General features: G+C 38.2%; 1 protein-coding gene across 2 annotated transcripts in view; it reads left to right on the plus strand.

The window, feature by feature from the left end:
• HHIP (hedgehog interacting protein) overlaps window positions 1-14,611 on the plus strand; it is a 75,609-nt gene extending 60,998 nt beyond the window's left edge. Inside the window, exons 12-14 of one of the 2 annotated variants that reach the window (XR_010439893.1) lie at window positions 4,919-5,067; window positions 7,449-11,564; window positions 11,595-14,611. Coding sequence is in view for 1 of the 2 variants with exons in the window: in XM_064711196.1 (XP_064567266.1) it covers window positions 4,919-5,067; window positions 7,449-7,642 (343 nt within the window). In the remaining variant the exon portion in view is untranslated. Of the gene's footprint in view, window positions 1-4,918; window positions 5,068-7,448 lie in introns of both variants that reach the window. The other variant, XM_064711196.1, reaches the window with a different exon arrangement.
• Window positions 14,612-24,500: the final 9,889 nt, after the last annotated feature.

The raw sequence follows: 24,500 nt of genomic DNA on the forward strand, positions 1-24,500 counted from the left end.
AAAGAGAAATTAGAGCTTTTGCGAATACCAGTCCAGAGAGTTTCACTTTACAGAAGTACTTCACAAAAACTCCTTTGTAACCACGGTGGAAAAACCTAAGGATTTTTTTCAATCACATCACAGCTCACTGACTGTAAAAGTTTTTGTTTTGATTTTATATTTTTTCCCCTTTTCTTAAAGTCTTTCTAGCATTGGCTGTTAAGGAGTTCTCACTTTTTATCGCTTTATAAGGAATAAAACAGCTCAGTTTATCTTTTGCTTATTTTCTGGAGCCTGCAGGAAGCCTCTGCCATCCTAAAGAAAGTCACACATAATAGAGCAGCTTTAGCCCAGTAAGCCAGTCGTTCCCAATTCATCAGTCAAAGTGTTATGCAAGTGGCCCCCTAAATTGATAAATTCCCACAGTGCCTGTTGACCCAGCTGCCAAGTGCTCATGCAGCAGGTGTTGTTTTCATGACCACCCTGACAGTAATACAAACTGTTTAGCAGTTGCATTGACCTCTTAGCTATTAACATTGATACAGGCTTCGCTGGGGACTAGTTTTCAAACATGACAGAATTTCTTAAGACTAGAGGTCATGAACAAGTATACCATATAAGAATAAATTTGATATGCTGCTGAGTTTAAATCTTAAAAGCTGTGAGTTTTTTCCACATTATTCCCATGTAGTAAATCTGGAGACAAGTAACGAGCTTTTGGCATCTCTCCCAGGACTAAAGGTATACTTTTTAATTTTAGAAGCTGTACCTGAAGAGATGCTATATTTATTCTATGACAAGCAGTAAATTTGGGTTATGACAAGGAGTGAAACAAAATTATTTTTTCTTGACATTTTCCCTTATAAAGGAAAAAACCTCAACAACTGATGCACAAATGTTGGTGATATACTTAAGTCTCATTCTAATACCTAAATCTTATGTGCAGGTAATTGAAGCATAACATTCCATATATTTTGTATCAAGATTTCTCCTGTTTGAAATCTGAACATCTAGGAATTTTGTCTGCCTTTTTTTTTCCTTCGCTTTAGTAGGGAAGTAGGGATTTTTGATAATGTGTCAAAAGCCTGGTGGAGGAATTGTTTTCTGTTCAGTACCATTATTTTACTGCAGAGTTTGGCCCTCCATTTGCATTGATTTATGCACATCTGAGTTACAGACAGCACATACAGCAACTAACTCGCTCTGTGTGTTCAGTGGAGCTGCGAACAGAGATGTGCTGAAGAAAGCATGAAGTCCTGAGCTATGCCAGAATGAGTTTTAATTATTAAAGCATGTTGGACTTTTAAATGCCTCTAAACAGTAGAGGCAGCTTTCTTCTACTAGCTATGGTAAGGCAGCAAAAATTATTTTACACATTGCAGAGTCAAGAATTCCCGGCTCACTGCACACGTCAGCGAAGGGATGCAGCGAGGCCCCAGCCCCCAGTACAACTTTTCCTTCGTGTTCCATACATTTAGAGTTGTTATACAGTTTCATGAAAGCCTGTTTTAACAAGCAAGATATACTGTACTGTACTGTATATATGAACAGCTCTTTAAGATAACTAGAATTGTACAGACCATATAAATAGTCATTATCAGCTACATTTTTGGCTGACTTTCTGCGGACCAAATAGTGCTTACTGTAAGAGTAATCAAGCTGTACCCTTTAGAGTTTTATAGATTGAGGGATACAAGGACAAAAATTCTCTCTAGCCCGGAGTGTGGCTCCATCTATTCCTCTCCATTTTCCACATCAGGAGACACAGTGAAGCACTGGTTATATAAACAAAATCATGGTCCTGTCTCAGTGCAGGAGAGATCAAGTCCCAAGAGTCGGTTTCAGGACTTGCATTATCTTTGTGAGACTCTATTCAGCTCAGCCTGAACATTTCCACCTCTTCCAAGCCCTAAGAATGCAAAGTGTGAGTGTGTGGGGCAGAGGCTTTCTCTCGACACGTATTGGTCCCAGAGCAGCGCTTGAATCCTGAGAAAGAAGTGTGGCTTTTCCCAGAGCACAGCTCAGGGAAACCAGCCATTCTCACACGCGAGGATTCCGCTGCAGCTGCATTTGTATTCCTCTTCTCCTAAGGCACCTTGCCAACCAGAATTTTTTCCATCTTTGTTTCTACTCCACCCCACCATTAATAAATATTATCCAAGGCTGATGAGTGCAAGTTCTTGATTGATGGTAGAATAAAAGGCAAGGTTATATTCACAAGTACCGAGAGCGGTAGAAAACTTTAAATCATAAAAGTGACCAGCCATGCTCAGCTGGATACAAAGAAGTGTGACTTCTGCCTTCCTAATTGCATTCAAAAAGAGCCATGTATTACAGCGCTATCACAGACAAATATTTCATATCTATTAATAAAATAAATCATTATCTTCCCAAATAAAATACCTTTGTGACTTAAGAGGTCATTCTTTGCTAAAGATATGCCACTCTTGGGAGCTCTTTCCCAAGAGATATTCCAGGAGCCTGAGGTTATGTTTCCTGCTAAACTCTGTACTGAAATTGTGCTTGAGCAAGAGAAAGAGAAGCCTCCCATTTAAAGTAACTTGAAATAAATGAGCTTTAAGTAGTGACAGGTAAAGAATGTTGCATCCTGTGCAGTTGGCCATACAGAAATAACTTCAAATGTAGATTTTTCTTCCAGGTGTAGGAATTAGAAGACCGATCTTTTTACCTTAAATCTGAAAAAATCTCCACTGAAAATCATATTATTTTCTAGAACCATTTCCAAAATATCATTGCATGTGAATACTGCTTATAATTTTTTAAGCGTAGGAACTTTCTTAACCAGAACATATGTAATACAATCATTGCTCATTACAGAACTGGAATTCCTTACAGGTCAAAAAAATAATGCATTCTATTTAAAAGACAGCTGTGGAAATATGTAAACAGTAAAACTGAAAGGGTTTCAAATATGCTGCACCAAAGGTGTCAAAACATGTTTCAAAGCCCTTAATACAGGACCTTCAGTCTGATTCTCAGAAATGCTTTGGAAATCAGGACTTGGTGCTGTGCTAAAGAAGCACCTACACATTCTTTCTGTCCTTAACCTCTTTGGGGAACCAGTTCTTGTGTGTGGATGTTTAAATAATCATGGTGGTAATTAAGACTGAGCAGAGAAAGTGCTATGCTGAAACAAACCAGTAGGCCTGTACTCTATTGCCCTGTTTCAAGGAAAAATGCAAGAAACCCTGTAGTGAACCATTTACAAGATGCATGTCAAAATGGGAGGGGGAAATGTAAGCCCAGTCAGCTGGTGAGGGACTTAGGTGTGAGATTTTATTTTTTAAAAAATTATTTTTATCCTATCTACTATTACTCTGAATAGCACCATTGCACATGAAAATATCTATTTAAAATCCTAGTGGAACATGGCCTTCAGATATCTTTTGATATCTTAGTAGTCACAAGTTCAGCTAGTTAATTTTATTTTCTTTAGCTTAATTTTTTTCCCTTGATGTTTCTTCTGATGTTGAAATGGGAGATAAACAAGAATGCCAATTTTTTTCCCTATTTTTCTTTAGTCACCGTTTTCTACATCTCCATCATACCCATTCTTTCTCAGACCCCAAAAGATATCCTTTCCTCTGCACAGGAGTATCAGTCTAAGAATTTAATATGTGACAGAGTAATCAGTGCACAAGCGGCTATTCCAGCTATTTGCACATAATTGGGGTGTTAATACTGATGCCAGTATAAGGAACAATGTCTTATTCTATTCTATTCTATTCTATTCTATTCTATTCTATTCTATTCTATTCTATTCTATTCTCTCAGAATTTATTTTGGTTTGTTTGGATTCTAGCTGGACACTTAGCCAAGGTTTCTCTAAGCTCTCCACTGAACTATTAGAATATTTTTCCTGCTCATTTCAGGCTTAGTATGTATGGCAGTAGTTAAGATGATTTCCTAGGGAATGAGTAATTTTGTATTTGTCACTCATTAACTTAATTTTCCATGATGCTCCTATTTCAATTACTTGATTAGATCACTTGGGAGATCCTGACATTATTTTCCAAACTTGTACCTGTGCAACCAAACCTACAGCAGAGATAAAACATGGTGCCTCTACTAGGAACCTGTAGCCTTTGGATGGTCCTATCATCCTAACCAAAACATCCAGTGTCAGAAATAATTTAAGCCATCTCAACTAGAATTTCCTTTGTGCACACATTCCACAGAATGACCTGATGGTGAATGGCTGAGTTTGGAAGGCACCTCTGGAGGGCAGCTGGTCCAACCCCCCTGCTCAAACAGGGCCTCCCACAGCCAATTTCCCACACAATTTCTGAGTATCTCCAGTGATGCAGACTCCACAACTCTCTGGGCAACCCCTGCTAGTGCTTGGTCACTCTCAGAGTGAAAAAGTCTTTCCTGATGTTCAGATGCTTAAATAAGCATCCAGAATGCACAATCCAAATGTCATTCTATGGAAATGTGGAAATAAAAAGCCAGCAGTTTAAAGCTGAATTCGTAGACAGAGGAAATACTTCTGCAAAATTATTACACATCACAATGCCATGAAACTTGTTCAGGTTACTCTTCCCCCTTTCTTAGGGGAAATCTAGATCAGCTAGAAATGAAAAAAACCCACCATCACTGCCTGCAATAAGCTGGCAGCTTTATGAAGATAAACCTTCAGCAAGCTGCTTTTGGCAGGTTCATGCTTCAAGAATTCTCAAGGAATATTGCTTAATCTTGTGGAAGATCTCTGAAGGCAGTTACATAAAATACTAGCAAATTGTACTGTATTTCCCTGTAACATATCACCTCTAGGCTTACTTCTTTTTCTGAGGAAAAGAAATCTCATTATTTTTCCCACTGATAATACTACAGCAGAGAATCAATCCTTTATTTTAAAAATCAAAATTTTTCTTCTTGATCCCGACTTTTAACTCTGTTTGGTTGGATTTTTTTCCAGGCCTTTAGTCCCTGAAGAATGCAAAAGAACAGCTCAGCCTGCACAGATACTGACATCTGAATGCTCAAGGCACTGTCGGAACGGGCACTGCACTCCCACAGGAAAATGCTGCTGTAATCAAGGCTGGGAAGGAGAGTTCTGCAGAACTGGTTTGTATACAGATCCACAGCAACAAGTGGAAAAAGTAGTGACATGTCATAATTGCCTTTTAATTATTTGCTCAGAGAAATTGTCAGTATATGTTGACCAATATATTGGCCTTCAGTTGTAAGATATTAGAAAATACTGATTTCATGAGCTGCAGGAGAACAATAAGTCTTTAGATGAATGCAACTGCTAAAACATCAATGCATTGTGAGCCAGTGCAGAATGCAATTGATAGCATAAACATGACAACAGTATTCTTGTTTTTTCCACCAAGATTTTGAGGTGCAGGTCACTACATGTCCTGTGTCTGGACATTCACCTTCCACTTGCAGTATTATCAGTGTCAGTGTCAAAGAGAGGTGACTTGTCAGGAAAGATGCTAAAGAAGAACTGCAGCTCTCCATTGCATTTTGCACTTCACTAATTTAATGCATATTTTTTAGTTTTGGCGCATTCATGCTTTTGATCCGGCCAAATGAAATGGCTGCAGTTTGTCAAGGAGAATTCTCTGTACAATGTATCACGAAACAGCAAATAATCAATGCTATTGTGATCCATTATTACAGTGATTTCATCAGGTCCTATCTTGTTGCTTTAGCTTTTAAAAGTTACTTGGAAAAGTGACTGTGACTGAACTAGGGTGAGGGGTGTGCCAGCCACGGGAATGAGCCTAGAGTGTCCCAGCTGTGCCATCGCTGTCTCAGAGGCTGTGGCTCTGTCTGAGCTGTGCCATTTTGGCCAGTGCAGCTGTCCCAGAGCCAGCCTGGGTAACAGGAGATGTTATTACAAAGATTTTATTCCTCAGCATCAGCAGAGTCCCCTGACTGGGCATATTTGGACAGCAAGTTTGACCAGATGAGAGATTAACACTGAGATGTCCATATTGTGGCAGTAGAACTCAAAGAAATAGCAAGGACTAAGGGAAAACAAGGATCCCACAATGGATCATGGACAATTCAGGTTGGAAGGGCACTTAGGAGGGCCCTGGGGAAGCAGGGTCAGCTATGAAGTCCTTATAGGCTGGAGTGTAAATTTCAGCAACCTCCAGGTTTTTAGTGATGAGCAGAAGTGACTTTGGAATGAAATGAAATTATTAAACCACTAATAAAATACCTTACTGGCAAAGACTCATGAGCTGACCATTCCCAAACCAGCAATGAAGGCAGGTTAGAGAAATGGATGAGCTCATCTGGCCAAATATCCCAACTTCAATTGTCCTCACTTTCCAGAGCTGTCCTGCATTTAGAGAATGAGGACCATTCTACACCCTTGGTCCAAGGGGAACTAAAAAGTAAAAAATGCCTCCAACATGAACATAAATAGGTCTTGAATAACCTGTTTTGTTTTAAAAATCACAGCTTTATGATAGATGATTTGATGGACATGATGAGCAAGAAAGTCACAGAAAATATTTAGACTAAGGATCTTCCTTTCCTGTATCCTACACAAAAATTAATAGGGATGGTCTAAGTTGAACCTCAAGCTACTATTATAGTTTAAATAAGAAAATTTACCTTACAAGGTATGAGTTTCCTTTTCATGTAGTTAAGAAACTCTTGGATAGAATTAAGAAAATCTGCATTTCTAGAGTGTAGTATAAATATCCATAGATCCATATTAAAGTTCATTGCAATCAATAATATTAAGCAGCATAACACCTGCAGAAGAAGAAAGATATATACATTATATATATCACAGTCCTGTGATTACCCCAGAAGAAAATACTTCCACAACTAAAGTTATGTATTATTAATTTTGCTAACACTGGCTACAATTTAAAATAGGAGCTATATTTGAAAGACTGAAGCAAGCTGATTAACCTAGAATTCTATAGATAAATCGCCAGGCATCTGCTAAAGAGAGGGGAAAGCTTTGAAACTTACAAAACTGATAAAAATGGTTGAAAAAAATTTTCAACCAACTGGCTCTTTTTTCTGCAATAGGAATTCAGTTTTGTTCCCAGCATTGAGTGATTAGAGAGCCAAAGGAGTGCATTGGGTGCACTGCTCAAGTGTAGTGTGCTTTGCTAAGGCACGTGTGTAGTGCAGAACTCTGAGTATACAAAGGAGTGTGCCTGAGATTCCTAAATGAAACCTGAATATGGGAATTGGACATTTCATAAAAAATCTGTTACTTGAGTTTATCAGTCTTTCCCAGGTAACATCCTCACAGATATACGAAATTACTTCCTCCTCCTAATATTCTAAAACTTTAGAAAATATGCTTTCAACACTCGTAATATTTCATCCTTTCTACGTTGTTTGTAATTTATATGCTTCATCACTACAAGGTTAGAAAAGCTCTAAATGAATGTGTAGTGTATCTTTTGCTGGTTTGTGATGATCTAAACAAATTAGAAAATCGCTGTTTTTTTCACCCACAGCAAAATGTGACCCAGCCTGTCGACATGGAGGTGTCTGTGTAAGGCCCAATAAATGCTTGTGTAAAAAAGGCTATCTCGGCCCCCAGTGTGAACAAGTGGACAGAAACATCCGAAGAGTGACAAGGGCAGGTATTCTGGATCAGATCCTAGACATGACATCCTATTTGCTGGATCTAACCAGCTACATTGTATAGTTTCTGGGACTATTTGGAAACTCCACTTTCAGCGGGCATTTGTTTTGAATCCTGTCATTTTTGAAAGACTGTTATCCTGCAACAAACACCGGTGATTTGATTTCCTTTATTAATTTAAGTGTAATATCCACCAATGTGCAGAAAAATCCCCTGTATGTGTGTAAATATTCCTGCACGTCTCCACAGGCGTCCCGATATCCAATATGTGCACACATACACACGCAGCCGCTATCACAAATACGGTTTTGCAGAAAGTGGAATCTTTTTTAATATTTATTTCTTCATGAGAAATAGTTTACGAAGCAATTCCACTGTAAAACATATTTTTGTCAAAGGACTTTGCTGATGTCTTAATGGATTCTTTGACATCCCAGAAATCTCGTTCCTGTACCTATCTGATTATAGCAGTGAGAAAGCAGTTTCCAAACATCGCTGTATAAACTGCTGGACTTAATAAAATCCAGTTGTAACAGTTTCTAAGGTAAACTGAACTCCATCATGAGACAATATTTCAGAACTGCTTAATGCATTCCTATCTAGGCAATTCATTGTAAGACTGTAACCTTCACTTTCATCAATGTAACTCTATTACAGAATGTTATTTCTTTATCTAGCATAGATGCAAAAATCTGGTTATCGCAGCTTAATATCAAGATTGTTTCAAGTGTTTAATAATTAAATTATATTCGCATATTTCAAAACCAGTCATCCTAGAAGGTCTGCTTTTTATCATATATTTTATTTAACGATGGGCACTGGGTTCATGTTACATATTTATATTATTTTATTTTATTTTTATAATATAGACATCACCTAGATGAGACAGCTTTACCATGTCCTGTAAAATACTAAAGTTACATTTTTCACCAAGGTAATTGGAAAGACTGGGAAAGAGAGAGCAAACACACACTTCAATGTGTTGTGGATCTAATCTAGAAATGTACCCTTGTGTCAACTTGTGTTCATTTACAGTGGATGAGAAAAAAAAGCAAACGCCCACCAACTCTAATAAAATTGCAGCATGTGTTTCAAGTGTCCATAAAGTGATTTTCACTGTAGCAGGACAGTGCAAGAGGCAGATTCTGCCCATGCCACACTGAACGGGGTGTCCCAGGGAAAGAGCTCTCATGAGCAGGGGCTGCCTGTGCACAGTGTCACTTATACAAAACCTACAGCAGCTCTTGCCAACTGTGGTTCTAAGTGTTCCTTGGAGAGCCAAGAAAACCAAGTGTTTGTAAATGCATCAATAAATGTGGTGTACGTGCTGTAGCCAGGTTTTCTAAGGTATTAATTAATTAGATATATCTGCAGAACTGGTGCCCCCTTATCTCCAGCTCTACTGGCAGTTTCTTTGTTCACTGCTTACCAACTATCAGATTTCCTTTGCACTACCTGCAAACTCCCTACTGCAGCTTTTACAGAATCTTGCCTAAGAAAAGAAAGCAGAGCAGCCCCAGTGTGCACATCCTGTGGTCCTTAGAAGCAGCTGCTCATGCATCATAGATTGACAACACTTTAGCCAAACAGATCTAAAAGACTTTCCCCATGTTACACTCCAGCAGTAAAATCATCTCTCCAGGGCAGCAGCATGCAACAAATTTTCCTTTATAGAAATTTGTCAGTGTTCATTTAGTGAGTATTAAATCTGAAATTACAGCATAACCAATACTTGCATTTCTGTGTCTCACACATTCCAGCTCTGAGGAACAGACAATTTGCCTTCCATATATGTTTGCCTGGGTTTCAGTGACCTCATGCCAAATGGAAATTGGTTGAGAAATCTTGGTTAAGTGCTCAGAGAACAATGGTCTGCATTAAAAAGTGCATGCATAATTTTGCACAATGTAGATTCAACTGACAGTCCATTGAAAGACATCTTGGGATTAAATGAGCATGAAGACCAAATTGCCCTCTCACCCCAGAAAAGGGTGGTCCCTTATAGTCACATGAACACTTCATTGGCTAAGCAGTGTGACCAATCTTAAAATGAACCCTGTGGTAGCATCTGTAGGTTAATAGCAGCTCTTTGTCTCCGCTGCTTTCTGCCTTTAGTCTTTTCCCTGAATTCCATCACAAAAAGTTCTACAATTAAAAAATGTCCTGACAACCATTTTTGTAAATTGACCTTAGCATCTAATCTTTCCTTATTCAACGTGGGTGACAAAAATGTGAACTTCTCATGAATGAGCCAGCTGTCTAAATCTGTCACATAGCACGGTTTTATTACACTCTTCATAGTCAGCAAGGCAAGAAAGTCGCTGAAGTATTTTAGCAACGTTGAAATATCTGACAGAGATAACATCTTTAACACTTTCTTCAATGAAATATATTTAAAAATAAACCCAACTTTAACTCTACTGTGACATGTTGTTTTCAGCAACCAGCTGGGGAGACATGATAGCTCTTTTCTCACTGCTTAGTGCCTTAAAAAATACCCCAGATGGCACCTAAATTGGAGTTCACAATAATATATACATGCCACAGTCATGCAGAGAACAGAAAACAATGATCTTGGAGTTTTGATCTTAATAATAATGAAAATTTAGTTTGCTAGTGAAATCTGAAAATAAACATCCAGTGAGAGCTAAGAATTAAATCCAGGCTTCATTCAAATCAACAGCAAAAACTCACATCGACTGTGCTGCACCCAGAAAATCACTTTCAAATTTAAGCAAAATTTAAGCAAAATTCTTCAGGTTGTTTTATTTAAAAAAAAAAATCTGCTCTGAATCATTCCATAAAAACTTCAAAATTAAGGAATAATCTAAGTGAAGTTCTGAGGGAGAGAGGAGATAGTTTGTGAAACTGTTTTGATTCATTTTTATTTTTGATCATCTTTTATATTGTGTGAAAGCAGGCATGTGCATTAAGCCCACATGTTCATAGGAAGTCCCAGTGGAAAAGAAGTATTCTCATAAAAAAAAAAAAAAGAAAGAAAAAAATCCTAGCTGCTTATTTATCAAAAGAAATTATACTATTAAAAAGAGTGAGCAAACCCCAGGCCTAGCCACCCAAGATGCTGATATAAAAAGGGCAACTGCAGTAATTGCCCTGAGAATTGGCATACAAAAATAAAAAAAGGGTCTGTAGAAAGCCTGTTGCCAGTTAGGTCATTCTGCAGCCATTCTCACACAGCCTCCGAGAGTGTCCCAGAATAAAACTGAGCTTATAAATGAAACTAGATAAATGAGGCAATTAGATAAGGGCCTCCAGAAGGGATTTTCTGTATGTGTTCAAGTTGTCTCTGTCTCTGTGTCTCTCTCTCCTAATCTTTTATTCCATTCATTTCTTCCTTTATTCGGAGCTACTGCCTCTCTGTTCCCAACACATTGTACATCTCAGGCATTCTTTCAGCCTTTCTGCTGCTCAAGGAGAACAAACCTACCTGCTGCAAGAAACATGACTCTCCCTGATGCCTGCTAGTGTTAAACCCCTGCTTTATTATTTTGGGACAGAAAGCTCATCTTTCTCTTTTTACATGCTGCTGATCAGAAAGAAGGCATATTACTGGAATATAAGGAGAAACATCTTTACTCCATAGATAAGTAGGGAGACAAAAAGATGTTATACAAAAGCAGCTCCAAATCATTTCACTCCATTTCAGAGAAACAGTAAACTCATTTTTCTACTGCGCCCCATAAGAAATACTAACTCAAAGCCTTCCCCTCTGGGAATAAATTTATTCTGTTAACAGACAGGGACTCAGATCCAAACCCTTTTTTCCTTTAAATCCTCACACATTATTCTATTTCATGCAAACAAAGTGTAAGTTAGGTATAAATAAGAATATAAATTCTGTATCACAGACAAGACACCTCTCCTTCTCCTTCTCTCTTCCTTTCACTCACTTGTCCACATTTGGTTTTGCAGCTTCTTCCTTTCTAGACCCACAGCAAACATCAGCAATCCCTGGTTGCTGCAGGTGCTAATTAATTTTGAAAGTGCCTGACAGATGTGTGCATCAACATCTTCCCTTTTATCTTTTGGACATTCCACAGAATGTTGTTATTTTATAGTGACTTTCAGCACTGTGTCTTAGCTGGGCACTCACAGTCCAGGAGTTCCAGCCTCACACAGCTCAGGCACAAACAGACTGGAGCTGGAGGAAGGCAGAAATCACTTCAGTCACTGTGCTTATCACAAATTTACCCATTGCAATCTACTTAACTGAAAAACAGAATGATATCCCTGGCATGATGGAATTTAGCTTTTCAGTACACATTTTCTCTAATTTGGCTTGAGAAACAAGGACCTTTTCCTGTAAAATTATGCAAAATGGAGATGCTGGAAATATGAAGAAGTAATTCCACAGGTGTAAAGTTGCACTACGGTGAAAATGAGTTTTCATACATCTAATTCTAATTGCATCCATGAAATAGGCATTTATAAGATTAGATTGCATCCATGAAATAGGCATTTATAAGATTAGTTCTACGTGGAAAAAACAAGTCCAACGACAGTCTGTTCTGCTAATTTCTCCTTAATCATGTAAATTCTCATGCATTTTAATTTACTATCCTTTAGATTATCTGTGTATCACTTTAATTAGGAATTTTGCCATTTTGATCTTCTGTCCAATTTAAAAGGTGTCCTTTGTCTTGGAAAAAACCAAAAGGAAGCCAAGTGGTAAATTAAAACTAATTATTTTAATTTTTCAATATTAAAAAAAAGTAAAATACTCATAAAAAATGCAACCAACCCTTCAAATTTAATTCCAATTTACAGAAATTTTGTACCAAATAATCTGGGTTCTGGCTACAAAAACCTGATAAATATTCCCCTAAGTAGTTTCAGTAAAAAATGTTTCAGAAACATTGAAAAAATTAAGTCTGTTTTGCTGAAAAGTTTTATTTTTTCAACAAGAGAGTAATTCAGTGAAATAAGGCACGTACTTTTTGGGATGTAGGTGTGAAACAGCAGAAGCCACCTGAAAGCTTAGTACAGGATTACTTTAATCTTTGAGGGCGTGACTCCAAGCCCATTGATGTCAACTGATAATCTCCTATTGACTTCATTAGTTATAGGATTAAGCCCTTAAAAGATATCCACTTAGCTGGCAGAAGATCTTAACTTCAGACACCAGTGCACACATGACCTCTCCATGTCTGCATTTGCAGCACTACACCAGTGTGTGGTGGAACAAGAGTGCAGCCCCAGCCCCACTGAGCTTTCCAATCCTCCTGGGTTTCCTTAGAGGTGTTGCCAGCATTTCCACAAAAACCGCCTGACTTCTCGATGCTTTTAAAATGTCCAGCTGACGTTAAAGCTGAGTGAGTCTCCTGCTTCCCTGAGCTCTCAGAACTGGGAAAGTATCATCAAAGTGATCATTCTATGCTACAGACATTCACCAACATTTAATATTCTGGTTTATATGCAAATAGTTTGTATCCTTTGTACCTATTGTGTACTGCACACAGCCAGGCTTCCAGAAACAAAATTGTCAGACATTCTTGCACAGACAGTAAACTGCATTACTGGAGAAGAGATTTACTTCTACTGATAAGAAACAACTTTCCATCTGTTACTACCAAGAGGATCCAGTGTATCATATAGCAAAGGTCCTTCTATGGTCTACAAGATTTTCCTATTTATTTTCATTTTGCAATGAAGTAAAAACTATTTTAAGGAAAAAAATGCTTAAATTCTCAGGAAATTTCAGAAAGGCAACATCAGCTAAAGCATGTGAATATACACAATGGCTGTGCTCACAGTATTCTTGGAAAGAAGGCAGAGAGAGTGGCTGCTTTGGAGACAGGTTTTTTATGGAGGATACATTTTACAGTAGGACAAAGGGTGTTTTGCATCACAAGGCAGTAACAAACAAGCCCATTTTCTGAATTTTCCTAGGAGGAGCTGCTAAAAAGAAAATGTTCTAGGCAGTCAAAACTGGTGTGCAAAGTCACTTTAATTCATATCAAGACACACTGAGACCAGAAACCACCTGGTGTTGAGTCACCAGATGCAGCTTGTAGTGGGCTCCATTAGTACCAGGAGCAGTAACCCTACCCTGTGAATTATCCAGAAATGCTATTAGCTGTCCCCCACAAATTATACTGCAGAATTAAAACTTCAATTCCCCTTTGAGAACAATTAGATTGTAATGGGAGCCAAGCAGAAAAGGAAATAACAAACTTCTGTCACTTGAGAACATTACTGTAGTGGCATTCCCCTGTTCAACTAGTTTTATTTCATAGTAGCTGTCAGGTGCTGTATGTACATTTGAAATGTGGGAAAATAGCTTAGAAAATATCACTCAAAGTAGGTTTAAGCATCTTCTGTAAACTGAATTACACTACTAAGCATATACAGGCACTGATCTAGCTGGGAGCACACAAGTAATTGTAAGCATATGAACCTCACTGAAGTCATGTGCTTAACATTATTAATATAATTAATATTTTCTTGGTTTGAGACCTTACAAGTCTTTGCAAGTCTACCTATACAGACTCTCTATGCTATATATGCAGTTCTTTTTAGGGAGACAGCAGGACTGAAGTTCCCAACAAGAGAATTCAGTTGCTGTCTGTCACAAATTCTGTATAACCTGAAATCATTGCATCTTTGTGCCTCCACTTCCCATCCAAAAATTAGTGAAATCAATCCTTGTAAAAGCGCTTTGAGCTCTTCAAATGAAAAGTGCTATAAAAACTACAAATTATTATTATATTATTGAACACCATGTATGTATACACACTATTATGTAATATATAATATATGTATAATGCATATAAATTCTAACAAATGTATTTGTGTAATATCTGAGAAATGGAACAGTTGTATCTGGAAGTGATAAATACATAGAGTTGGATTTATTGTTAATCTGTGGATTTAATGATTTTTTTAGACAAAAGGATGTTTAAGTGTATAATTGCTTTTCTTAATTTAATATATTTATGTAAATGCATGCCTGAAGTTCTGATTAGATAGTTATTCTGTGTCCCTTAAGCTAATAAAATATATTAAACTTTATCTTACTGTATAAGGTACACCTGCTGCTTTAATTTTTTTTATTTTAATATTTTTATGACTAAATGCATAATTTAAAGTTCATGAAATTTTAATTCTAATCAGCTCTTTGATCTTTGCAGTAAAAGAAAAATGCCAGCCTTTTATATATTTTTTGAAATGTACACTAGTTTTATTTATATAAATTCTAAGATGCTTTCATAAAATGTGACTGAACACTGCTATTATTTTTGGAATGGGAAGTTTGGAATGGCGTTTCCTGGACAGAAAATGAAGACATCCATGTTGAAAAGATACCTGTTGCATGGCAAGCAGTATGTGAGTGGACATGCAGCTGGAACAAGGGGACAGGCTTTGGAAGCACAGATACCTTGGAGAATTAGTTCAGCAACAGAGGGAGAAACATTGGGGTCATTTTTTTGTTGTTTATTTTGTATCTTCAGAGGAGCACATCAAATCAACATATGTTAAATTCAGAGGTACCATTTCCAGTGGTTTAAATGAGTGCCATAAAAAATGGATGCAATTTGGAATTCTTTCCTTTTCTCCCCATCCTAAGGAGCAGGTTCTGTTGCACTGAACTCAACACCTGAGCACACACATGGGAGCAGGGCCAGCTCCACAGATCAGCCCTGTGGTTTATGATACTGGAGAACAGTTAATCACCACAACACTTCAGTGCAAACTACACTTGCATCTGAGACAGCAAAAACCACTTCGGACAGGGCTCTAAAGAGCCAAGGGCTTCTTCACACACACTAAGTTTGCTTTGGTAATGTGAAATGCTGTTGAATTAGTCTTGCACATTTAACTAAAGCCTTTAGCCTGTCCTGTGTTTGTTTCTTAAACTGAAGAATGAAGCATTACCAACTCTATGATATTGATGCTATCTCTACGTGTCAGATTGAAGCCAAAATAACCTTGAAATTTTCATGAAATTGTTTTTCCATTTTTCAGCTAGCTATACCATTAGTGATATGGGCTGGTGGCCAGCCAGAGAACTAGGATCCAAGGAAAATTTGAACTTCACCCAAATTTGAGGATATTTGGAAACTGTATTTTATTTCAGCTTTTCTATGAATAAATACAGCAGTTGCAGCAATGTTCTTTTAAACATATTTTCTTGAAAATTTTCTTCATTTGAAGAAGTGCTCAGAACAAGAAAACAGCTAAAAGATGGCAAATAAATAATGAAGAAATCCCTGAGGATTGGTTAGATTTTTTTAGTGGGACGTATATATTCATGTAGATAGTAAAAAAAAATTCTGTGAGTTTTGTACATAATTACAATAAATACAGTGCAGCATGTAGTTCTGGTGACATCATAAGTCACTGAGTTTATTCTTGTAATTTATTAAGACGCTATGAAAACCCACTGACATATTTATAAGCCTTGGAATTAACAGCTACCTTTCATTCCTTTTACAACACATAAGACATGAATTTTACTTAGAGAATTATATACACTCAGCTCTGTACAGCAGGACTGTAATTCTAGCTGAAGCTTCTGATGCTATCCTACACCTGAAGGGCCAAATTCTGAATCTGCTTTTGGATTTACCAAAGGGGGTATCCTTGGCCTCTTGAACAAGGCTTGTGTGGTTTGCCAAAAGCCATCAGAAATTTCAAAAGGAATTCAAAGCCTAAATGCACAATTCAGGAGCATTTTATGTTAATAATACAGTTACTACTAATATATTTCAGTAAGTATTTAATCACTATTCCCAAAGCATGTACTTTGAACAATCTTTTTATTTCCACATACAGCTCTGTTCCTTACGTCCTTGGTTCTTTATTTGTTTTCTTATAGATATGTTGCTTCTCCCTTCTATTGCACTAAATTCAGTACATATTTACAAGTGTTTCAAGGGACTGATCATGGCACAAGTGCTTTTTTTTCTGTTTTACTTTAATGAAAACACTAAGTAATGGATCAGCCCCTGGTTTAACTGTAAATTAAAAATGCACCACAAGTAAGTAGGGTAGAATCTTTAGGATGCCAAAGAATCATTTCGGTCTCTGTGGTTGGATTTATTTATTTTGGGGGACGGGTTGGTTTGAGTCATGTTTGATGACATGTCTACAGATGACATATGTCTCTGGCAGAACTGGGCAAAGTGGGACACAGCTTTGGTTTAGGAAACCTCACTCAACAGTGGCTTCCTTGTTTGCTTGTTTTGGGGTGGTTTCTGGGGTTTTTTTAAGTTCTTTTTTTGTTTATTTTTTTGTCCTTCAGAGCTAGGACTACTCCTGGATTTTGCATGAATTCCAAAACTTTGGGCTAAAACAGTTGAATGAATGGCTCTTACACTGGTTCAGCATTCAATATTCAAAATTCAGATATTGACAATGTTTCAGTCATCTTCAACTCTTGCTTACCTTCCATTAGCACAAATTCACTGATATCAGCATTGTCAGGAGGCGAATCGGGCTCAGCAGTGGCTTTCCCTTTTCACCCATTTTATATCACTTTAAATACATTTCACCCAGAAGTATCTGTCACACTGTCCCACAATGAAACTGGTGTCGTTATCCTGGCACAGTTTGCTCCAGTTGCACACACTGGAGTCACGTGTTTCACCTTTCACTGCGCACATTTGATTGCTCAGAGATAGGCTGAGGGAGGCAATGTGGGAGCTGTATACCTGTCCTTCATTAGAACAAGAGGTGTGTTCTCCTTTCAGTATAAGAATATTGGGATTCTGTGATACATATGCAAGCTCTTTCCACTTCAGGGAAGGGGAGCATACATGAAGCAAATGGCTGCCTTCGGTTCAGGAGATTTATACAGAAGAAATCCAAACTGCACCAACCCTCCTGCAGTGGAATTCGTGCTTTCCTGGTGGGATGAATAGAACAGGTGCAGACACAGCTTTCAGGCCTTTAAACTACACCAGCCCAAATAAATTACAGCCACAGAGCATGTTTAGCAATTTCAGGCAAACATCAGAAATGCAATGCCCATGGTGCAGATAAAGTGCTTATGAAAAAGGTGGACATAACATCTGTACTGGCACAGAACGCCTGTTCTGCAGTAATAGCTGCAAAATGCCTCCTATAAAGCATAGCACTGTTAGTACAGCTGCAGCTTTTAATAGCTATTGAATTTCTTGATCAGGGAAGCAGGTCCAGAGCAAGGGAAATGGACAAGTGAAACTATAAACTGCTATTTTACACCTATGAATGTAATATCAAATAAATGTGGCCGAACCCACTTTTATTTTTTTAAGAAATTCATCCCCAGAGAGCCTCGTGCTGGATCTTAGCTAGCAAGCCATCAGAAGGCACTTATGTCAGCCTGACCCTGAGGTTTCCAAGATGTATGTGCAGCCTACACACACACACACACATACACCTCTTGCTTATTATATCTGTAACACAAACCTGCAGCCACACACACATGTTAATACCTCATGCATCATTTCTGCACTTAGAGCTATTTGGTTCTAGATAGATGCAAACAAGCAGTGAAAAGGTAAAACAACAGGCAGCTTTTTAGATGGTTCTGCAAAAAAAAAATTGCAGCGAAGTGACTGAATTGCACAGACTTCAGTATGGGCAACAGGATGCAACCAGTAAACTCATTACCATGTCAGCTTATTAAAATTATTCCAAAAAATACAGCTGTCTGGCATTTTCTCAGGTTTCTTATTTAAATACCTTAGTAGTAAGATGAATTCATGTCTAGGAGGCCCCTGTAAATTACTAGAATAGTTTTTACTTTGCATTTGTAATTACAGCTTTTTGTTTCTGATGGAACTTCTAGGGAATTATCAGATTTTCAGTATACAGATAAACTGCATTTTAATATTTTTTTAAGCTTATTGTTTTGCAAATTCTTCATGTCTTCTATTAGCCTGGAAAGAAATCCCTCACATAATACTGAGGCAGCAGTGGTTGCTGAAACTGCAGATTCACCCCAAATTACCCCAGATGGAACATTCTGAATATGCACAGAGTATTCTGACTTGGAGCCACAAGGATCATCAAGTCTAACTCTTTAGGAAAAGGCTCATATGGGATTGAACCTACAGCCTTGGTGTTGATGTCTCCCAAACACTGATTAGACTAGATTGGTTTGGTTGTTTAGTTGTGTTTGGGACCACTTTTTTCCCCAAAAGATAGCAGTTTTCAAGCTACATGCTATTAATGTCTACCCAAAGTGTGGCCCAGGGCTGTGCCCTTCTGGGTCCCAAAGATCTTCACCTACCCAATTTCCAGCACCATTTCAAATATCCTGGCACCTGAACGCACTATGTTTCTTTTAATACAGCTACATTTTTTTTTCTGGCTGGCATATATGCTCAGAAGTACCCGAACAAAATGGAGATAGATAATTATCTCCTTCTAAAAGCACTGCAGGATAAGACATACAAGTGCCAAAGCTTGCTTGAGACCTTGGAGAATCCTGAAAAGTTAGTCATAGCCAGCACCTCAATTAACTTCATGGGTGGTGGTGCCAGTTGAATGATAAGAACACACTAAGATTCACAAAGAGGTGTATCTAACTGCTGGTTCCTTCCCAAGAAATTGTTTTGACTGTAGTCTTTCTGGTTGAATCCAAGGTAGAGTGAAGCCAGAAGTGATAAAAAGCAGTGGATCAAAAGAAGAGAGGGAACAGCAGAGTCAGAATCTTCTGGCCTAGAAAGCTTATTTGAAAGTGTGAATTAGCCCACTAAATGAGTCCTGCTAAGCAATTTAGATATTCACGCTCTAGGAAGAAGGACTGAGTGCCCCAGTGCCTCCTTCCAGGTGAGTCAAATTCCCTTTTCTGCCTCTGTGCTCTGCCTCTCTAAGCGGTCTGTTTGCAGGAGGCAGCACTGACAATGCTGCCTCTGCCACACTTCTTCACTTAGCCCTCACTGGGGCAGAGCATCTCTGAAATCTGCAAGAAGTTTTGTGAACGAATTAAGGGACAAAAGCCAAAGTGTTTGCTTATATGGAATAATCAGGGATTTTTAAAATTATTATTATTTCACAAATTATCAAAGCCTCATTTCTTAGCACAGGCAGAGCATCTCCTCCAACCCTAGTAAGAGCCCACCTGCAGTGCTGCATCCATCCAGCTCTGGGGACCCCAGCACAGGAATGACACAGATCAGGTCCAGAGGAGGGACACAAACATCATTGGAGGGATGATTTTCCTATGAGGAAAGCATGAGAGAGCTGGGGTTGCTCAGACTGGAAAAGGAAACACTCTGGGAAGACCCTGCTGGAGTCTTTGAGTTCGAGAAGGGGACTTGTAAGAAAGATGGGAACAAACTCTTGTGTGACAGGATAAGGGGCACTGGTTTCAAACTGAAGGAGGATTTAGATGAGATATGAGGAAGTTTTTTTTACAAAGAGGGTGGTAAAAACACTGGCAGAGGTTCCCTGGAGAAGTTGTGAATGCCCTATCCCTGGAAATATTCAAGGCTGGGCAGGGCTCTGAGCAGCCTGATGCAGCTGAAACATCCCTGCTCATTGCAGAGTGGTTGGACTGCATGGCCTTTAAAGGGCTCTCCTAACCCAGACTATTCTGTGACTGTGATTTACAGAGTGGAGAAGACTAAACAGAAAAAGCACAAAACTGTCACACAAAACACTAAGAAAATGTACAACATAAAAATTACCACCTGAGAGCTACAAATGTTTGGTTTTCAAAATCCACCTGCCAGAGGAAATCACAGAATAGATCCAGATCTGTGGATGTCCACAGGAGCTCTGCCTGTCCTTTCAGAGGTGCCATCACACCAACCCAAGAGATTAAAATCTGATGAAGCTGAACAGAGACTTCAGGAGGACAAGTTCAAACAGCAATGAGCTTCAGTGGAGCACATGACTATCTCTGGGAGTTTTGAGCTTCAGTCCCCTGACAAATAAATACTCCAAGGAAAATCTCAAAACAAAAGATTTGCCAGATTATGGCAATAAGACATTAAAACCCCACAGGATTATATGACTCCTTTCATGCATCTTCTGAACAAGTAACAGAAAGCACTGAATTGTTTTCTATATTATAAAAGGAAATGAAAGTGAAGACAAGTGTTTGCTGAAGCTTTGAGTGACTACTGAGTCGCTCAGCAGTCACAGAGGTCTGGGACACAGCTTTGAGCCACTGGAGTGTGAGCAGGAGCCCAGTGGTGGCACAGGAAGTCTGGGGCAGCAAAGTGACATCCCAGGTGGGGCTGTGAAGCTCTACAGGACTGTTTGAACTGCACCTGTATCCTCAAGTGCTTACAGACACCTCACTCAGAAACGTGCTCTGCCTGCTGCAATCCCTGCCAGCTGCAGCACAGGCACAGCACAGGGCTCATCTTCACTCAGTTAAGCAGAACCTTCCAGAGATCAGAAAATGATCACTCAAATTAATAGGGATGAATTAATAATTCATATTAACCTTTTTATAAAGAGTAAAGAGAAGCAAATGAGATTCTGTCCTCTGACTGTTTTGAAAGCTGCCTGCTCAGGAAAGAGCTTTCTTTCAATTATCTGTAATGGGATTATTAGCACTTTTTCCTCAGTAATAAATATATTACCAGAAATAGATAATACTGATAAACTTTCCACAGCAGCTGTAAGAGACAAGCAATTTTAAAAAAACGAATATTCTCTGCATTGCAAATATTTAGATTAACATAATCAGGGTAGTGATCAGCACTCCTATAAAATGACAGTGCACTATAGGATAATATTTGAAGTAAATAAACTGGATTTTTCCCATGTAAAATATTTTCACTGATTTCAATTAAATGTAAAATTCTCCTGCATTTTCTGCCTCTGTTCCCGACTATTATAAAATAACTGCTACATTGCATTTCAACCACACAGATAGGTTAGCTATTACTACTTACCTCCTGCTTTTTATGTGGTCATGAAACATAAGGTTTGGCCTTCTTTCTGTTGCTTCTTGGTGACCAAATATTTCAAGTATTATTTTGGCTACAGCACACTTTTGCACACACAGCATGTAAGCTGCTTAGCACTAAAAAGAAAAGGGATCTGCAGGCCCAAATCCTGCCACCAAGTGAAAAGAAATGAAGTTTAATACCAAAAATCAACCATGTGCTGTATCGGATGTGTACACTCATGCACACCAGTGTATTTAACTCTTAAAATTTTGCATGCACAAAAATGATACTCATTTGTAAGCTAGAGAATCCTTCATCATCAGCAATATAAGTACAAAATACACATTTATTAAAATACATTAAAGTGATGCCTCAGAAAAGTAGATGTTTTGACACATTAAGTCTAAGAATACATCTGGAGGGGGTAGTTCCATCTATCCAAAATTAAATATCTGTGAAAACATCTGGGAGTTGCTATTCCAACTGAAAAATAACAAGACACATTGCAGAAGATGCTACCTGCAGTGTCCCATCCTCAACATCAACCAGCCATTACATCACAGATGAGAAACGAAAGAACATGGGCCAGGGGGTTTCACATCCTAAAAAAGATTTAGGTCAAACTAATTTTTCAGTTTGCTTCTGTCAAGGAATGACTGTAAGAATTTCCAAGCAATATACAGGGGAATACCTGGATAAAAGGAATGGGATAAAACTCAAAGAAAAGGAATTAGAACCCGATTTTTTAAATCCTTGCATAGAAAAATGATGTCCTGAATAACCTAGAATGTCTGGCTTTCATTTCCTGGTCCTGCAAATTGCCCTACTTGCCAGCTTTACAACTATAAGCCATTGGAATGAACACAGAGCATCTGCTTATGGATTTTTAAATTTCACATATATAATATTTTCAGAATCATATCTTGACAATAAAAAGATTCTTTGTTCAGGATACAAGAGAATCCTGATTTATTCAGCAGAAATGTGTTTACATTTTTTAGGCATATCAGTCACTTGCAGTAGTTTTTTATTTCTCTCTTGATTAGTATATATCCTAATGCCTCAGCAGCCCAAACATGAATGTGAATAGATAAGCTAAAACCTGGGAATTTCAAGAGCAGTGAAGTGCAGGCTTTCACCTCTCCCCCTTTTAAAAGTGTCAAATGCTTCCTGACATGCTTGGGTCCTTGGAAATGGAACATATTTTCTCATTACGTTAATTAATGGGTCTGCTTGGGTGGTATAATTCAGTATAAATTTCCTTTAGTATTCTGTCATACCTAAAAAGGATCTTATTTTTGTGATGTCTTTAAATTTTTATGACTTCTACTCTGTTTAGTCTGTGTGTAATCCTTCTTTTGAAACCTAATGTCCTAGAAAATCTGCAGGTTTCTCTCAAAACTGGCACACTCTGTAGTTTACAGTCATTTCTTTTTCTTGCCTTCTCAGAACTCCCTGCAAGTCCTTAAGGTGCAGTTCACAGCTCAGGGAATTTATGATTCCATGTCCCACGTGAACCCGAGCCCTGCGATGTATTAAACCTGACAAGATGCTGCTCATGAATCTCTGAAATGCAGCCAGGTGTGATGTAATGAGGAGAGGCTTCCAGCTCAGAGAAGCCCAGCACAGCTCCCAGCTCAGCCTGATGGTGCCTTCCTTTACCTCATCTGGGAGAAGAACTGCCTGGGTGGGGACTCTCCTGGAAGCGTAACTCCAGAAAAATGTGGTTTGGGGAAAACGAGACGGGAATCTCTTGCCGTGCCAGTGCTTCTCAAACAGCTCAGCTTCTGCTTTCCTTTCATTTCCACGTTAGAACACTAACTTGGTCATGCTGTCATGAACCACAACTTCCCAAGGAAATGGTTTGATGGGCTGGAGGTACATTTTTATGTATGAAAAAAAAAGAAAAAAAAGGAGTATTTTAAACACTGGAGTCTCAGCTAGTGGAGGAAGCAACAGCAGGCTCAGAACACAGAGCAGCAAGTGCTACAATTTACACACAAATTCTATCTTAATCAAAACAAGGCTTTCATTTGGTTACGACAATTTACTCTTTTTTTTATGAATAATTGCATCATTTCAACACAAAAAAGGGTAAAATCAAACCAGAGCAAATATAAGGAAAAGCTCAACATTTCCAGATCCTTAATTCCAATCTCAAAATAAATTGATAAATGTTATTATCAAATTTTACTTCATTAACAGCACATGGGGAATATATATTGAGTGAAAGTAAGACTTTGAAACTCATCCCTGTCATGGCAATGGAAGAGACTGTGAATGAAACTCATATTCCTGAACTGAAAAAGAAACAGATGTGTTTTTTAAATATGGAAAGAAAGTGTGAAAATGAGTTTTTATACAGTCCATGATTTAGCATTTTGCATCCATGAAACTTTGAAATCCACATCCTAAAGCACATCCTTAGGCCACTAAGTAGATTTGCTCTTTGCAAATCATAACCAAGTTGGTCATTGCAGCAGTGCAAATCTGGTTGATTTTCAGAGGTTACTTGATTTGATTAATTTTATGCACCTGCAAATATAAATTTTGAGAACAAAGATAATTCCTACTATATCTACTCAGGAAACAAAAGACAGATCTTCTCAGAAGCATAAGAATTTGGGCAACATTTGTACTACCTTTTGAAATTTCTAGGAAAGAATGCAGAGCAAGATTAGCCCTGCATTTTCTTCTGACCATGGAAAAGCTATGAGAAGAAGGCTCTTTTTTCAACTTGTCTTTCCAATTTTTTTGTAATTGTTGTTATTATTACTGTATTAAATTCTCTCTTGTCCATTTCAGAAGAGATTCTTCCTAGCTCTTCCTGACCTCCTCATCCATGGACAAAGTGAAAAACACAGGATAGAATAGTAAAAAAGATTGTGGAACTGGAAACAGATAGACTGGATAACCAGGATTTCCATCCTTACATGCACAGCCCCAGTCACTGAACACTGTCTTTAGAAGAGAAATTACATCAGTAAATAGATAGGAATACACTGGGATTAGTCTGCAGAAAAATATACCTAAAATTCTAAATGTCTAAAGGATTTACTGTG

The sequence above is a fragment of the Zonotrichia leucophrys genome, chromosome 4 (assembly GCF_028769735.1).
Source record: "Zonotrichia leucophrys gambelii isolate GWCS_2022_RI chromosome 4, RI_Zleu_2.0, whole genome shotgun sequence".
NCBI classification, from domain to species: Eukaryota; Metazoa; Chordata; class Aves; order Passeriformes; family Passerellidae; genus Zonotrichia; species Zonotrichia leucophrys.